General features: G+C 60.9%; 1 protein-coding gene across 1 annotated transcript in view; it reads left to right on the top strand.

Moving 5' to 3' along the window:
• Nucleotides 1–4,619: 4,619 nt before the first annotated feature.
• HTRA3 (HtrA serine peptidase 3) overlaps nt 4,620–17,988 on the top strand; it is a 35,173-nt gene continuing 21,804 nt past the window's right edge. The window contains exons 1-2 of the mRNA XM_066385884.1: nt 4,620–5,208; nt 17,651–17,750. Of these exons, the coding sequence (XP_066241981.1) occupies nt 4,698–5,208; nt 17,651–17,750 (611 nt within the window). The 5' untranslated portion in view covers nt 4,620–4,697. The remainder of the gene's footprint in view (nt 5,209–17,650; nt 17,751–17,988) is intronic.

The raw sequence follows: 17,988 nt of genomic DNA, 5'->3' as shown, positions 1-17,988 counted from the left end.
AGGCCACAGAGCCATCCCCAGCGCCCGGGCCATTTTTTGCTCCAGTGGAGCCTTGGCTGCGGGAGGGGAAGAGAGAGACAGAGAGGAAAGCGCGGCGGAGGTGTGGAGAAGCAAATGGGCGCTTCTCCTGTGTGCCCTGGCCGGGAATCGAACCCGGGTCCTCCGCACGCTAGGCCGACGCTCTACCGCTGAGCCAACCGGCCAGGGCTGAAATAAGTCTTTTCAACACCTTCCACCCTGCTCCTGGAGGTCTGGGGGCTGCTGCGGTCCTGGGAACATTAGGGGCATTAACACCCCAAACCCTGTGCCAGCTGTGGGGCTCAGAGGGGTGACAGCACAAGCTCAGTGTGGAAGAAAAAGTGTCCCTTTCAAAACTCAAGTGGCTCCGAGTCACCCAGGCCCGGTCTCTCCCTCCCCCTCCTTGAAAAGTTGTTAAGGGCGAATAAAAAATCTTGCCTTCCCTACAACAACTAATAATACTATTTTTATATATCTATGTATTGTGGTAAAGTATAAAATTATTCCAAATGATTTTCTTAGGATCAGGTGGTCTGAGAAAGCATTTGCTATCACTACTCATTTCAGTTTAATTAATGTCTTTTAAAGTTAGTAACAGGATACATGGGTTCGTTTTGCCTGCGTTGACAAAAGGTTCCTCTCATATCTCTGTTCTGCCTTTTGAAAGCACGAGTGCGTCCGCCAATGAAAGTACCTACCTGCTTCTAAAAGTTGTGATAAAAGTGTCAACCGAAGGAGTGCTTGACGACTCACTTCAGGTTGTCCCCGAAAGGGAAGGTTTCTGAGAACTGGGAAATCTGACTCAGTTGGGAAGGAACTTTGTGGTTTTAGTAATAAAAAAAAATATGCCCTGGTCGGTTTGCTCAGTGGTAAAGCATCGACCTGGCTTGTGGAAGTCCCAGATTTGATTCCCGGCCAGGGCACACAGGAGAAGCGCCCATCTGCTTCTCCACCCCTCCCCCTCTCCTTTCTTTCTTTTTTTATTTTTATTTATTTTTATTTTTTATTTTTTTATTTTTTTATTTTTCTGAAGCTGGAAACGGGGAGAGATAGTCAGACAGACTCCCGCATGTGCCCGACCGGGATCCACCCGGCACGCCCACTAGGGGCGACGCTCTGCCCACCAGGGGGCGTCGCTCTGCCGCAACCAGAGCCACTCTAGCGCCTGGGGCAGAGGCCATGGAGCCATCCTCAGTGCCCAGGCCATCTTTGCTCCAATGGAGCCTTGGCTGCGGGAGGGAAAGAGAGAGACAGAGAGGAAGGGGGGGGGAGTGGAGAAGCAAATGGGCGCTTCTCCTATGTGCCCTGGCCGGGAATCGAACCCGGGTCCCCCACACACCAGGCCGACGCTCTACCGCTGAGCCAACCGGCCAGGGCCTCTCCTTTCTTTCTATCTCTCTCCTCCCCTCCCACAGCCAAGGCTCCATTGGAGCAAAGTTGGCCTGGGCGCTGAGGATGTCTCCATGGCCTCTGCCCGAGGCGCTAGAATGGCTCTGGTTGCAACAGAGCGACGCCCCAGATGGGCAGAGCATCGCCCCCTGGTGGGCGTGCCCGGTGGATCCCGGTCAGGTGCATGTGGGAGTCTGTCTGACTGCCTCCCTGTTTCCAACTTCAGAAAAATACAAATAATAATAATAATAATAATAATAACAACAACATCTAATGATACATTGTTAAGGGGCAAGAATGGAAAAACATGTTTGCTCTAAGATAGTTCCTTCTTGAATGAGTTAACGAGGGGGCGGGCCAGTCGCTGAAGGAAGATTCTAGATTCTGCAGGGGGACGAAGCAAAAAGAGGAAGAATGGCGTCCAGGAGGGAAGGCGTTGGAAGAAGGACTGTCCCGCAAGGACTATGGGAAGGAAAGAACGGCAAGGCCCAGCAAGCGATGCTGAAACTGGGGTGGTTTTCACAACAGAGGAAAACCCGGAGGCTCCTTTTGCATTTTTTTTTAACTGTTCATTTCCCACAAAAGCACCCACCCACCTGGGTACAGCGGACAGTGGGGAACAAAGTAATTGATTTCTTCATCCATCTTGCAGCTACTGCTTTGGTTCTAGATACAAAAATTGGTCAAAAGGAGTCAGGGACCAGCCTCAGAGGCAGGAGTTTCTGAGCAGATGCCACAAGAGGCTGTTCTCCAAGCCTTCCCAGACTTTACATTTTGAGAGACAGGAGTGACTTTGGGTTATTCCATGGGCCCCCGCGATGGGCAGAAACTAGGGGGATGAGAATCTCACGCCAGGGCAATCTTTCCTCCACTGGCTGGCCGTGCAGTTTACACCCCTGGATTTCACATCACTGGTCCTATAATTCGGACCCTCCCCTGACCTCGCCTCGCTGGCATGCTGCTGGTCGTGCAGTTTACACCCCTGGATTTCACATCACTGGTCCTATAATTCAGACCCTCCCCTGACCTCACCTCCGCTGGCATGTTGCTGCTCACATGGGTTAGGTCTCTTAGCAGGGGCGCGGACAAGGGGGCCCGAGCAGAGCCCTTAAGCATTAAAACCCCCGGAATAACGAGGTTCTGACCCGCATCAAATACATCTAGGCCTCAGTGGTGTTTGTGCTCCAGGCCCAAGAAAGCAGCAAAAGCAGAGAAGGAGACAAGCCATGCCACAGCTGACATCATCAGGACAAGCTGCATTGACTAATGACCCCCTGCCCTGGCGCTGACCAATCACTGAAGACCATGAACCCCAAAGGACACATCTGGAGAGATGATGACTATTCTATTGAGATACCCCCCAAGATCTCCACCCTTAAAAGACCCGAGGACAGATGATCCAACGTGCTCTCCTTCCCCAGAGCATGCCTGCATCTTTCCCTTCTCCCCTTTCCCTCTCCTCCTCCCCAGACATGGATCTCCTAAACACTAAGGGTCCCCAAGAGACTTGCAACCAGGGGAGCAGCGGGCGGCCGTAGCTCATTCTGGGCTCACCCCCTGAACCTGCCTCCAAGGCCCCCTTCTCTCCGACTTCCCTGTGGGACAAAGCGCCCCTGCCTAGGCTCTCTCCTGCTGCTGCTTCTCCTGTTCTAGGCCCCTTCCCCGTGTCACTGTCCCCAGCTTTAATACACTTACTCTTAAAATCATCTGGACTTGTGTTGTGAAATTTTTCCCACCCGAAGCCAAGAACCTACACATTCCCGGCTGGTCCTGGGCGGACCCGAAGGGCCGGGTCCCCTGTCTCATAACATTTCCACCCTGTGGCTCCCAGCTGCCTGGAAGTCTCCCCGTAATCCCACCACCGACCAGGCGTTGTGCATTTGGTGGGTTTGTCTGTGGTTTCACTAGGTACATTTCAATCACACCGTTTCCCTTTATAACGCTGTGCAGTTTGTTTCGTGCATTTAAAAACATCATTCTGCCCTAGCTGTGTGGTTCAGTGGATAGAACGTTGTCCCAGCATGCTGACGTCGTGGGTTTGATCCCTGGTCAGGGCACATGCAAGAAGCAACCAATGAGTGCACAACTATAATCGAACAACTAAGTGGAACAATGAGTTGATGCTTCTGTGTATGTGTGTGTGTGTGTGTGTGTGTGTGTGTGTGTGTGTGTATGTGTGTGTGTGTATGTGTGTGTCTCAAATCAATGGAAAAATTAAAAACAAAACAAAACAAAAACATCATTCTGAGCGGGGCTCCTCAAGGTGCTCAGGACAGAAAGGGCGGGACTGCAGCTCCGGGGTCTGCACGCTGGTCCTCTCGCTGAGTGAGCGCCGCTCTGATGGGTTTTTGCTGTCGGAGCCCTTGACCAGCTGGTGACGAGCCTCCAGTTTGTCCTCTGCCAGCCAGCCCCCACCCCAGTCCCATGAACGCACACCCAAACCCTACTCCCCTCGCATCCTGGTCACCTGGCTCTGGGCCTCTCGGGGCAGGGCGCTGGGTCTGGAGTGGCCCTTCAGAGACTGGAACAGCTCCTAGCTCCCGAGAGCTGTGTGCCGAGCCTGGGAGCTGTGAACATTGCACCCCACCCTCTACTCCGCGGGGTTCCCTCAGCTGTCCTGTGAGATGCATGGAGAAGGAAGCTGGGGTGCAGAGCTGGGCACCCCGCAGGCCTGTCCAGAGCCTGGAAAAGCGCGTCCTCCAGGATCTAAGGCCCCGGGAAGTCAGGGCTGTGGCTTCCTCAAGGTTTGTCCCTAAGGGAGGTGGGGGACTGGAGTGACATCCATCCGCACCCCTGCTGTGGACTGCAGGGCCCTGTGCTGAGGGGAGGGGGCAGGATGGCTGGGGAGGAGGAGCTAGAGGGTCTGGACTGGTCCCTTTCTGTGGGGAGTGGGGGGCAGCTCCGGTCGCAGGAACCCTGGGCATGGACATGACTGGCGCAGGGATTCTAGAGCTCCCTGAGACCTCTCCCTGTGGCCCCCACCCCTCCAGGCCACCGGCATCTCCATCGTGGGGGTTTCCCAGACCAGGCAGGCCCAGTCCTGCCGCCGCTGCCGCTGCCGGGTGGGTTCAGGCCCGGAAGGCCGGGCGGGGGCCGCTTGGGGCCGGGGCGGAGCTGGCGGAGGGACCGGGCCGCCCCTTCCAGCGGGGGCGGGCTGGGCTTCGCCTTTAAATGCGGTCCGGCCCGCCGCCCGCAGACTGTCGGCCCGGAGGGAGCGGGCGCCTCTGCTGTCCCCGCGCCCCGGTCATGCCCCTGCGGTCCCGGCACCCGCCCGCTTGAGCCGCCGGCGCATGTGGCTGTGCGCCCGTCCCCGGCCGCTCCGCAGGCGCCCGGCACCCGGCCCGGGCGCGGCCTCCGTGTCCCCGCTGGCCCTCGGCCGGTCCTCCGCGTTGCCGCCCGCCGCCGGCCCGTCAGCCATGCAGGCGCGGGCGCTGCTCCTGGCCGCCCTGGCCGCGCTGGCGCTGGCCCGGGAGCCCCCGGCGGCGCCGTGCCCCGCGCGCTGCGACGTGTCGCGGTGTCCGAGCCCCCGCTGCCCTGGTGGCTACGTGCCCGACCTCTGCAACTGCTGCCTGGTGTGCGCCGCCAGCGAGGGCGAGCCCTGCGGCCGCCCCTTCGACTCGCCGTGCGGGGAGAGCCTGGAGTGCGCGCGCGGCGTGTGTCGCTGCCGCTGGGCGCACGCCGTGTGTGGCACCGACGGGCACACCTATGCCAACGTGTGTGCGCTGCAGGCGGCCAGCCGGCGGGCGCTGCAGCTCTCGGGGTCGCCCGTGCGCCAGCTGCAGAAGGGCGCCTGCCCTTTGGGTAAGCGCTCCGGCTTGGGGGAGGGGGTGCGGGAAGGGAGGGGACCGGAAACCTTCTCCTGGGGAAACTGAGGCCCAGAGGGGTAAACTGCTCTCAAAAGTGAACCCTGATGTTCTGACCACCCCAGGGGGCCTCACCCCCACTCGTGTCTCATTTCCCAGGCTGGTTATCCCTGCTCCATCGGCACGTGGGGTGGAAAACGATCTTTCCTGACCTTAACTTCCCAGGCCGTGTGCCCTCTTGAGCAACGTTCGGTGTTTTCTTAGTTTTTAGCTGCACTTAAAATGCAGATGTCCCAAGGGCCGTTTGGGGTCCAGGACCGCATGGGGCTCCGCAGGGAGAAGCTTGGGGTGGGGGGCTTCTCAGACCCTTCAGACCCCAGAACAGCCTCCCCTGACCTGGAGTCACCCCAACTGCCCCTCGTCACAGAGGTGGACGCTGTGTGTGGAAGAAGATGCTAGAAAGTCCTGCTGCCTCATGTTTGTCTCGGGGGCCACTGAGGGAGGCAGGCTCCAGCACTGGGTCGACAGGTACTCGCAGACGCTCCAGGTCAGGGGTTAGGCCCGTGTGGGCTCCCAGCCTGCAGCTTCAGGGGAGACCACCACGGGCACAGCTGCCTGGGCACCCGGAGCCTTCAGGAACCAGGTGCACCTCCACTGAGGACGTACGTGCCTGCCAGGACGCCTGAGGGCGCGGCTGTCAGGGAAGGGGGAAACACATCCACCAGCTGGCGGAGGCTGGCTGTGTGCGGTGAGCCCGTGGGGAGGGCAGGTAGCCCTGAGCAGCGGGTGTGCAGGGGATGGTGTGTGTGCACGTATGTGAGCGTGTGCAGGTTGCATGTGTGCACATGTGCGCGTGTGCATGCCGGGTGTGTGACGCCCAAGGCTGGGCAGGTTGGCAGGAGTGGGATGACAAGCGGCCATAGCATCAGGCCGATGGCTCAGACGTCATCCTGTAGGCCAAGCTTCCCACCATGTCTGGTATTCTGGAAATAAGTGTCCTGAGGCCCAAAAAGGTTGGGGAAGTGAAGCATGTCCGTGCCGTGGGGAGACACACGGGATTCTGTCGGAGGTTCTGAGACAGCCTGCAGCCAGAAAACAGGCGTGCACGCCCACCCACACGCACATGCACGCACAAATGCTAAAACCCAGGGTTTCTCAGGAGAGTTTCAGCAGAGAGCTCTTCTTTCCTGGAAGAACATACGTGACCCCCTCCTGGCACACTGGGGCTGCAGGGAGCCCAGCCTGGGGGCCTTCGGCGGGATTCACTGTGATTAGTTGGGAGAGCCATTGCTCTGAGGGCTTTGAGGGCGGGGCGGGTAATGTGTCAGACTTGTGTTTAGATTGTGCCCAGGATGGGGGGATGAGAGAGAGCATGGTGCTGCCCCTCGATGTCTCAGAGATGGGGGCTATTATCTAAGGGGTGCCTGCGGCAACCCTCACGAGTGGTCCATTTGCTTTGGAGCTTGGTACTGATGGGCTCATCTCAGGTCTGAGATGTGGAGGGCTCAGGGTGGGTGCCTGCCCCCTGGCAGCTTGGTTGTGTCTGTGGGGGCCCCCCTCCTAAACCCTGACCCCTCCCCCATGTGGTGGACACTATTCAAATAAGACTCCAGCGCCCTGGCTGGGTAGCTCAGTTGGATTGAGCATTCTCCTAATACACCAAGGTTGTGGGTTAGATCCCCGGGCGGGATATATATATATATATGAATCAACCAATGAATGAATGCATAAATAAGTGGAACAACCAATTAATGTCTCTCTCTCTCTCTAAAAATCGATCAAAAAAATTTAATGTTAAATAATAAAGTAAAAGAAAATAAGACCCCAGGGCCCAGGGGGCAGTCAGTGAGGTTGGAGGTGGTCTAGGCATTTTGAAGCCCTCATTCTTAACTGATTGTATCTGCCTCTGTGAAGTGCCTTCTCTGTGTGTCACGCTGGCCCTGGGCTGGTGACAAGGGCACCTCAACGAGGCAGCGCCTGTCTGTGCCCTGGAGAAACTGAGAGGGTTGGGGAGACACACGGGCAGCTAGGAAGAGACAAATAGCCAGATGACCACAGACTGGCCCAGAGCCGGCTCAGCGGCCAGGGAGTGGCTGGGCCGGGACGTCCTGGGCTGGGGCACCCCGGGTTGCTTCTGCCTCAGTCACGGCCTTGGACGAGTCACTTAGCCACAGTTCCCTCCTCTGGAAGGGGAGGAGGCACAGCACGTACCGGGGAGACCGGGCGGGTCGGCAGGGCGTCTGTGCCTCACTTACAAATACTACGACCACAACTGCTGCGTTCACCAGCGCTGCTTCCTCTGCAGAGTAGGGGGAGGCTCTGTGCTGAGCTGTGGGCGGTGAGTGGGGGCTCTCCACACAAAGGATGGGCAGGACAGAGAGGGACAGCAGCAAAGCAAAGGCTGATGGACAGCTAGGGCCAGAGAGGGCGGGTGGAGGCGAGGCCTCGCTGTGGGAGTGGGAACCGGACAGTCCAGGGTCCTGCGGGCGCTGTCAGGCTCAGACACTCAGGTTTCTGCAGGCTTACCCAGGCAAAATCCCATCCCGTGGCGCACTCGCTGGGGCCAGGTCTCCCGCCGCGCTGTCCGTGCGCCTCGGCGAATCCAGCCCTTCATCCACCCCAGATGTGCCCACGGAGGCCGGGAGAAGGGCGAGGGATTTGTCTGAGGTCAGTCAGCCAGGAAGTGACCGAGCCAGGCCTGGCCCCCGGTCTGGCTGGCTTTGAAAGTCACATTTTCCAGGGTCCCCGGTTTTCTCCTGCAGCTGGGAGGCAGCAGGGTCCCCGAGGAGTGGAGTCCGGGTCAGGCCTCAGCTCCCAGAGTGTTATGGGCAGGGTCCCCACACCTGTTTGCTCCCCGGAGGCCCCCGCCAGAGGTCGCTGGGTGATGTCCACACATCGCAGTGGCCAAGGCTCTGCCCGTCTGAGCTTTTCTGCACAGAAGTCCTGCCAGGTCTGCCCGCACCTGGGCATGTCTTCACGTCCGCCGGGTGCCAATGACTCAGGGCTCCTGTCTCCAGCCCCGGTCTCTTTTCTGAGCTGCAGTCCGGTGTCTCAGCCGGCCATGGACCTCAACCAAGAGAACCACCCAGGGAAGTCAAGCTCGGAAGCCTTTGTCACTTTGCCTTCTTACTTAGCTCACACCCACAGGGGACTCTTTAGCTTGACCTTGAAACCGGCCAGGCATCGCCCCTACTTGTCCTGGCCAGGCTGCCCCCACGTTCATCTCCGCCCCTTCCCTCCACCCTCTGAGCCCGGCCGCCAGGGTGGCCTTGCTCAGTCTGCCCTGCCGTCACCAGCGGGACAACCCCAGACAGCACTGACCCTGACCCACGGGTCCCTGTGCCTCTGGCCCCCTCCCGCCCTGAACGGCCTCTCCTCCTCTGTGCTCCACCCAGGCTGGTCTTCTCACCACAGGACCTTGGCACATGCTGTGCCCGCCGCCCCAAACCCTTGTTCCCTCGCCTCCATGTGGCTGAGTCCTCACCCTGCCTTGGCCTGGTTGTCTCCTCACCCAGCTGCCTTCCCTGACCGCCGTGCCCAGTGACCCCTTTGACTAGCCTCATGAGTGCACCCTTGGGCGCCTCTCTGGCCCCTCACTCCACCTTTGACACAGCGCCTTCACTGCACTGTCACCAGGCCCTGAGCCTCACGGGGCGGGGACCTGGCCCAGCGCCTGGCGCACAGTAGGTGCTGTGGCCGCCATTTGAAGTGGGAATCTCCTACCACCCCCACCCCTTTCCCCGACCCCCCCTTGCACCCCCCCAGTGGCGGGGGCTCCACCATCTCTCTGGAGAGGCAGTGCAGCTGCCCTGTGCGGGTGAATGCCTCTGTAACGGGAGGGGAAAACCCAGATGAAGAGGTTCAGAGGCTCCACCCGGAGAGGGGACCGCCCTCTCCACTCCAGAGCCGTGGGGTCCTCGCAGCCTCTCTGCCTGACTGCAGGCACACAGGCCTTTGAGTGTGTAATTAATTGAGAATTTAGAGCCCAGGGTGGGTGTAGGGGGGGTTACAACATGCTACTTGATCATCAGCCTGTACTCTGCAACCACAGAGCAGATTGCTCCAAACGGGGGCTCTCAGCTTCATTTATTTAAGAGCTTTGGTTGGCTTTTGATTTTTAATCCTCTTAGCAAGTCAGGCAAGAGGATGCCTCCCCCGCTCTCCCCTTCCCCCTCCCAGGGCAGCAGAGCTGAGCTGCAGCATCTGGGCCTTGGCTGAGCTGCTGGGACCCAAGGCCGCTGGGAGCCCGGAGCCCAGCCAGAGGGGGGCGTACGGGCCAGGGTGCCCTGCGGTGGTCCCCAGCCAGGGCTTGGCCTAGGAAGCACCCTCCCTCTCACCCTCCACATTCCCTTTGGTCCCACCTGCCAGCCCGGAGGTGCAGCTGGGGTCCCAAGGCACCCCCTAGGGGTCCGCCTGCCCGCATACCTCTGCACAGTGAGGTGAGGCTCTCCCCTTCCTGCTTCCGGGAGCCCCTTCCCGCCGCGGCTCCCCCTGTCCTCAGAAGCACGGATAGATGTCAGCTGCGGCCTGCGGCCTTGCTGCGGCCTGGCCTCTGCTTCCTGCGCACCGACACCACCACGGGCCGACCCCCGAGAAACCCCCAACCCCATGTTGCGAGGGACAGGTGGCAGGGTGTGGAGACCAGGAGAGGGGTAGATCCGGGAGGGCTCCTGGAGGAGGTGGCATCTAAACGGCATGGAGAGGTAGGTACAAAGAGCCAGTGGTGCAGAGCAGACGACAGGAAATGCTGCGTTTAGGCGGGTGCAGATGGAGGAGATGTGAGGGGGGCCCATCTCTTGGTCGGGGTGAGGGGGGCCGAGGAAAGTTTATGGGTGACAGAGGTGTACAGGGTACAGGGACCCTGCCAGTCGGAAGCCATCACCCTGGGCAGGGAGAGCTGGTGAGGCCTGGTGGTCGCTGAGGGGGCGGGCTGCAGGGACATTAGGATCTCGGCACTGAAAGGGGTTGGAGGTAAGGGGGCAGTGCCAGGGCGCATAGGTGGTGAGGCACCCAGGAGGTGCTGATTTGGAGAGGCAAGGTGATGAGCTCGGCTTGGATACCGGCGGGGGCTCTGGTGTAAGGGTGTCCCGTGCAGGGCAGGGTCCCAGGACAAGAGCCTGTCTGATGTGTGGCTCTGTCTGGGTGTCATGGGGAGGGTGTGGCCTACGTTTGGGACAGGGCCTCAGGCTCAGCGCCTCGCCAGCCTGTGTCGGGGGACCCTCCATGACCTGGGAAGCCCCTGCACTTTCACCCCGCCCGGCCCAAACCCGGGCCGGCGTCCTTGCCTTCACGTTCACATGTGAAGAGGCCTGGAAGAGGCACCACCAGGCTGGACCAGGGTCAAGGGCGAAACACGGGGCCTGTTCTCCCCGCCCAGGACTCACATTGTTTAGGTGTTTTATCATAGCCCCTATAAGAATAAACTCAGCAACCTGCCCCAGGACCTTGGGCTTGACTTCTATAATACTTTGTACACCAGGCAGGCCTCCCGCTGGGTTTTTAAGGGGTTTGAACTATAAAACTGGGTTTTTAAGAGAATAAAATCACAGGCACCTTGTCCTCAGTGCAGCAAAGATGTGGCCAGGATGTGAGGGTGTGTGTCCCCCACAGCAAAGAGCAGGTGTCGTGTAGAGGCAGCAGGTGGCCCCGGCGTGCGCGGTGCACACAGCCCACCCAGCTGGATGCCGCAGCCCCTGGAGCACGCCACGGGCAGAGCCGGTGCCGGGACCCGGTTCTGTTCCCACGTCCCGCTGCTCAGGGATGAAGCCCAGCTCCCCACTTCCCGTGGCAGGTCCCCTAAGTCCTCTGCACCTGTGAACGGGGACCATGGGGGTACCCTCCTCACCACTGATGGGACAGTCAACAAGATGATAAATGAAGAGTGCTTTGCACATTGTCAAGACTGGCAGACATTAGTGCAAACAAACCTGAATGTGGACGAGCGTGTGTTGGTGACGTGAGTGGAGTTTGGGGAGTGAAGGAGAGGTGGTCACAGAAGGAGGGAGCAGGGATGGATTGCAGGCGAGGGCTGCCATGTGCCCGAGGGTGTTCCACTGGCCTTCCCCAGAGGAGTCAGGACCTGGAGGGCTTCCTGGAGGAGGAGGGTCCAGGGCCGACCCCACCTTGGCTTCAGGGGGATGGGGGACCCTGTGGGTGGCCTGGAGTCCTGCCTCGTCCGCAGGGGAGTGGGTGGGCAGACACGCTTCGACAGAGCACAAACAAGCTGGTGGCAGTGCCATCTCCTCCCCAGGGTTGGCTGCAGCCTCAGTGGAATTCACAACCCGAGGAGCCAGGCTGGCCCCACGCCCAGGACCAGCTGAGGCTGAGCTCCCCTGGGGGCCGGGCAGCCAGTCACACTGGCCGAGGGCCAGCAGGGAGTGGAGGAAGAGCCTGGGACAAGGGTCAGAGGACCTGGCTGCGGGCTTTAGGCGGGTCTCATGTCTCATGACCTCTCTGAGCCTTTGTTTTCCTCGCCTGAATAATGGGCAAACGACTTCTGCCTGGCAGAATTACTGGGAGAATTCACTGAAATCATAAACGCTCTGAGCCCAGCTGCCGCGGGGTGTGGCTCACATGGCGGGTGGGATGCCTGGGCTGTGGCCCTCGGCCCCGGGTCCCAGAGACAGGAACAGGGGGCTCCGGGTCGAAAACAGCACCACTCCCGAGCTGCAGCAGGCTCGGCTCGAAGCCACTGTCCTCAGCTCCGGGGGAAAGGTTCACTGGGGACAGGCAAGTGTGCAAGGGAAAGAAAAACACAGGGACTGTCTGGGAACTAATTAGACCCGGGAGGAAACTCCTGGGGCTTCAAAGTCTGCCTTTCGTGGGGGTGGGGACCGAGGGTGGGCGCTGGGGGCGGTGGAGGGGGCCCAGGGACCGCGCCCCCGCCCCTGGAGAACACTCACCCACCCCCTGCTCGTTCACTCCTCACTCATTCTCTGCCTGCTCCCTGCCGCAGGTCAGGGACATTCAGGACATGGGGGACATTCGGAGGAGGAAGCCTGGGATCCAGAGAGGAGAGACGGGTCACTGAGCCCGTGGAGTTAGGGCAAGCTCCCTAGAGCTGTGTTGTCCTGGGCCTCGATGGGGGAGGGGAGGGACAGAGGCAGGGGGACACTGAGGAGCATGTGAGCTCAGGGGAGCAGAGCTGAGGGGCAGAGGGACAGCGGCTCTCAATGGGACCTAGACAGACATCCAGCGCCTGAGGGCGTGGCTGAGAAGTTGCCGTCTGGCGGGCACAGCCCGGGACCTCGTGGTCATCAGGTTGTCCTCAGGTCACAGCTAGCCATTGGGTGACCGGGGAGTCTTCTGGTGGCAAGGGGCAATGGGAGAAGGGACAGGGACCTTGGATCTGGGTCACAGTGGGGCTCTGCTCATTGTGCTGGAGGGACCACGGGGTGCAGCCAGGCAGGGGTGCGCTCCATAGCTGCAGGGAGGCCGGACACGCTGTGTGACCTTTGTCAGCGACAGCCCGGCAGTACCAAGTGGGCCTACAGGCTGTCCGGGCCTCAGCTGCCCACCTGCTCCATGGCAGGCGTGACCGTGGAGAGTGGGCACAGTGTGTCCCCGTCGGGGTCTGCGCTGTCCCCCGGACCCCCGGGAACTCTTTCCCGCGGGGACGGTGCAGGGGGAGACCCCAGCCCCATGTCTCTCTTCTTCCTCTTCCGGGAGGCACCCCGGGACCCCCGGGAGCTCTTTCCCGCGGGGACGGTGCAGGGGGAGACCCCAGCCCCATGTCTCTCTTCTTCCTCTTCCAGGAGGCACCCCGGGACCCCCGGGAGCTCTTTCCCGTGGGGACGTTGCAGGGGGAGACCCCAGCCCCACACCTCTCTCTCTCCTTCCTCTTCCGGGAGGCACCCCGGGACCCCCGGGAGCTCTTTCCCGCGGGGACGGTGCAGGGGGAGACCCCAGCCCCATGTCTCTCTTCTTCCTCTTCCAGGAGGCACCCTGGGACCCCCGGGAGCTCTTTCCCGCGGGATCGTTGCAGGGGGAGACCCCAGCCCCATGTCTCTCTCTCTCCTTCCTCTTCCGGGAGGCACCCTGGGACCCCCGGGAGCTCTTTCCTGCGGGGATGTTACAGGGGGAGACCCCAGCCCCATGTCTCTCTCTCTCCTTCCTCTTCCGGGAGGCACCTCAGGACACCTGGCCTGGTGGCTTTTCTGTGTCAAGTTCCTCTCGACTAAATAGTCCAGGGGCCTGTGGATTAGTTTATTTTTGGAAAAAAAAAAATGCTAACAGCTGAATCTAGTCGAGACTGTCTGTTGACTTCACAACTCTGGCTGGAGGACAGGATGGGGGTGGGGGTTGTCCAAACCCCCAAATAAACAAACAGTCCGCTTCCCAGCCAGCCGTGGGGCCGAGGTTTTCATGTGGAAAGTGGCGGTGGGAACCGAGCCCTCCCTCCCCACTGATTCACGGGGTGAATCATCTGTGTGGGGGGAGGAGGACCGGGAGCCAGGCCCTGCCCCCACCCCAGGCCCCCACCACCGTGGACTTAAAGAGACAGAACCCCTGCCACCAGCCGGCTGACCCAGGAGCCCTGAGAGCTGTTCCAGGTCCTGTCCCTATCCTCCCCCCCAACAATCTCCATGTCCAGCCTCAGTTTCCTGGGCTGTAACCTGGGCCACGATGCCGCCCTTGGGAGTCTGCTTCTGCCGGACGTGGTCGGTAGGCTTGCCGACGGCCTTGGTGGCGGTGTTTGCAGGCTGACCGTGTGCTGCGTCCAAAGGGGTCGAGGGGGCATCCTTGTCCTCCCTCCCTCCCTCCTTCCTTCCTCCCCTTTCCCTCCGGTCCTGCTCAGTGTCTTTGGAGGCGTCCGTCCCTGAGGCTCCTCTGTGCTGCTTACCACCTGTCTCTGTCCCGAAGGAGCTGGTGCCCGGGCGGGAGGCGAGCCTGCTCTCTTCTCCCTGGGTCGTCTGCGGCCCCGCCGCTGCCCGGACCCTGCCTGCCGGACGCGGTCACGGACAGGGTGCTCAGGCTCCGCCCCCAGCCCTCCGCCAGGCCATCGTGTTCCCTTTGCTACATTTCTAAGCTACTGCGTATGTTCGCCCGTGTAGGGAATTCGGGAAGGCCACGAAAGACAAAATCGCTCAGAACTGCCCCTGCCTCCAGAGAGCCACCGTGATTTATTCTGATGTGTTTCCTGTCGGTCTTCTCCTTCTGGGTATTTTACGGAGGGTAGTTATTATTATTATTATTATTATTAATCAGCACGTATAAAATGGAGTGTCAGCTGTTCTAAGTGGTCTCCGGACGCCAGGTCAGGACATCAGCCAGAGCGGCACGTGGGCTCCCTGGCCCTGGGGTGGAAAGACATTCCTGAGGGGCTTTTAGCCCTGGCTGGATCCCGACACCCGGGACCAGGCCATGTGATCATGTGCCCTTTTCTGTTGAGACATGTCATTCCCGTGTTACTCACATGGGCCCGGTTTGGAGTCAGCCACATCCCGCTGCGGTGGCCCTTGTGCGCGATGCTGAGTCTTTGCGTGCACTGTTCCCCTGCCCAGTGTGCTGTTCCAGGCCTGGGCCTCCCCTCTGCCACATCCCTGGTCACGCCGTGCTGTGTGCGTGGCTGGTCCCTGGCCTGTACCAGCTCAGGGAGCACACACAGAAGGCACTCGGCATTCACAGGCAGAATACGTGAGAGCCGTGCTCTGGGCGAGGCATTGTGCTGGGGGCCTTGAGCAGGGAGACCCTATTCTGCTGGAGGGCTGCCTGGAGGAGGTGGTATTTGAGCTGTGCCCAGGAAAAGCTGGAGCATCTTGGTAAGGGAGAAGCGGGGAGTGGTCCTTGCAGGTGGAGGCAGAGTGGTGGGTGATAGAACAGACACTTGGGGTAAGTGGTCCAACAGGTGACACAGTGAGGAAGGGTGACTCCTGGCCTCGCCCACCTGGGGCTGCCCACCCCAGCACCGCACGGTGGGCATGAGCTTCAGGCTGGAATGAGTCGAGCCCTAGTACATGCGGGAGAACAGCAGACCTTGCTAAAACCCCCATCCTCCCCACCAGCCTGGGTTAGAGGTCCTCCAGGGCTCGGGCCATGGGGATCGCCCCGTGGGGAGCATCTTGTCAGAGACAGAACCTGGCCAGGGAGCAGGTTCCGTGGCTGGCTCCTTCGGCCCGGAGGCTAGAGCATGAATACGGTTCCCAGGGCCTTGGGCAGGCGGACAGAGCCAGGCTGCTCTGACGGGCAGCTTCAGCCCCAGAGTCCCCGGGAGGATCGGGGTCCCGCACGGAAGCGAACGTGCCGGGCACCTGCGTGTGCTGGGAGCACAGAGCGCTGGCCCAGGGTGGGCTCTGCTTCCGGGCTGGCTGTGAACCTGGCCCCTGGACAGGAGACCCCACCCCGCCTGGACACTTCACCTCCAGAAAGAGGGCTCCCGGGCACGGTGACCCCTGGCTGCCCACTGTTTGATCAGTGAGGAGCCAGGCAGTGGCTGGCAATGGGCCCCGTTCCCCAGCCTGGCTCTGGCCACCCCAGACAGGCAAGCTTGGATTCAAGCTGACCACAGCAGGCTAGACCCTCTGTAGCCAGTGCCCGTGGGCTGCTTGCAGCAGACATCGAGGGATCAGTGGGGTGGGCCCTCCTTGCCACCCCCTGACCCACAGAGACTGAGGCCAACTCTCCCCTGGGGCCTGAGTCCAGATCAGGGCTTCATGGACAGCTGAGGTCTTGGGGGGCACTGGGTGGGGGAGGTGAGAGGCCCCTAAGGAAGGGAGCCTGGTTCTCTCACTAGATCTGTGTCTTCGGACAAAAGGGTTCCTGTCACTGAGCCTCGATTTCCCCGCTTTGGAGATGGAGGACCTGCCCTGGCTGCCCCTGAATGGTGGGCATTAGTCAGGATGTGTGTGGGGGGGGGCTGCATTTTGCCACAAACATTTATGGGCACGACCTGGGCCCGTGCCTGCCCCTGTGGCGGGACTCAGCGTTACCTTCCGCCCTCCAGGCAGCCCCGAGAGCCGGGTTTTCTCTGGACTCGGTCAGTCCCTGAGGTCATCAAGAGAGAGAGCAGCCCTGGCCGGTTGGCTCAGCGGTAGAGCGTCGGCCTGGCGTGCAGGAGTCCCGGGTTCGATTCCCGGCCAGGGCACACAGGAGAAGCGCTCATCTGCCTCTCCCCCCTCCCCCCTCTCCTTCCTCTCTGTCTCTCTCTTCCCCTCCCGCATTGGAGCAAAGATGGCCCAGGCGCTGGGGATGGCTCTGTGGCCTCTGCCTCAGGCGCTAGAATGGCTCTGGATGCAACAGAGCCACGCCCCGGAGGGGCAGAGCATCGCCCCCTGGCAGGCATGCCGGGTGGATCCCGGTCGGGTGCATGTGGGAGTCTGTCTGACTGCCTCCCCATTTCCAGCTTTGGAAAAACGAAAAAAAAAAAAAAAGAGAGAGCAGCTGCCACCGTGGACTTCACAGGCCGGGCTCTACTTCGCTCGCCAACATCAGGGTGGCCCGGGGGACTGGGGAGTCACCTGGGTGGGAGACTTCACAGTACACATCCAATTCACACCTTGTTCCCACAGGTGGGGGGGGCAGGGGAGGTCTTCAGTCTCATTTCCAGACAAGGAGTCAAGGCCCAGAGAGGGGAAGTGATTTGCCTGAAGGCACACAGCTGGAAAGTGGCGGTGCCGTGCCAAGCGCAGCGTGCTGAGGGCACAGCCCAGTGCTCCTTCCGGACCCCAGGACCATGGAAAGCAGCGCTGGGCAGCTCGGGTTCCAGATAGCGCCCGGCTCTGGCGGGGACCTGGGGGACCTCAGCACTCGCCAGAGCAGGGGGACCAAGGGTCTGGGCCTCGTGCCACCGACGTGCCTCCAGCCTGTGGTCCCGGCAGGCGGCAACCCCGCTGCTGACGGCAGCAGAAACCTGAGCCAGGGGAGGTTCCAGAGAAGTCTGTGAACCGCCTGGCAAGTCACGGCGGGGTGCAGCCAAGTTAAATGCCGATGGGGGACCCGGAGTGACCCAGGAGGAGCCCACACGGCGGTCAGCGGGGGCCGCTCAGGGCGGAAGACGCCAGGGCTCTCTGTACCTTCAGGCAGTCAGGACACTAGCCCGAGGCCTGGCAGGATGGGCCAGAGCTGGCAGAGGGAGCGGAGGCCTCCTTGTGCCAGGGCATCGCTGTCTATGACAGAAAGTGCGAGGGCCCAGGGGGACTAGCCCAGATACAGTCTGAGTGGCACATTCCTGCTGTGCAGCCCAGAGCAAGTGTCCTAACCTCTCTGAACCTCCTGGCTGGCCTGGCAGCATCCAGTGAGGTGATGTGAGGAAGGTCAGCATGAACAGTTCCTGGGGTGAGCCTGCCTCAGTGTCTGGGTGTCACTGTGCTGCTGAGTGTGGGGTGTCTTCAAAGGGCTCTGAACCAGTGGGGGTTGGGGTCTCGGGTTCCTCGCTCACTCTGGGCAGGTTCTGGGCTGTGTCTGGACTTCACTAATGCGCCGGGTTCTTCCTGCCAGTGTAGGTCTCCACCAGCTGACCAGCCCGCGGTACAAGTTCAACTTCATCGCCGACGTGGTGGAGAAGATCGCACCAGCCGTGGTGCACATAGAGCTCTTCCTGAGGTGTGTGATGCCCCCCCTTTCCCAGTCCCCCCCCATCGGCCACATAGAGCTCTTCCTGAAGTGTGTGACGCCCCCCCCTTTCCCAGTCCCCCCCTCATTGTGTGACGCCCCCCCCTTTCCCAGCCCCCCCCCATCGGCCACATAGAGCTCTTCCTGAGGTGTGTGACGCCCCCCCCTTTCCCAGCCCCCCCCATCGGCCACATAGAGCTCTTCCTGAGGTGTGTGACGCCCCCCCCTT

The sequence above is a fragment of the Saccopteryx leptura genome, chromosome 5 (assembly GCF_036850995.1).
Source record: "Saccopteryx leptura isolate mSacLep1 chromosome 5, mSacLep1_pri_phased_curated, whole genome shotgun sequence".
Classification (NCBI taxonomy): Eukaryota; Metazoa; Chordata; class Mammalia; order Chiroptera; family Emballonuridae; genus Saccopteryx; species Saccopteryx leptura.
This window is presented reverse-complemented; position numbering and strand designations above follow the sequence as displayed.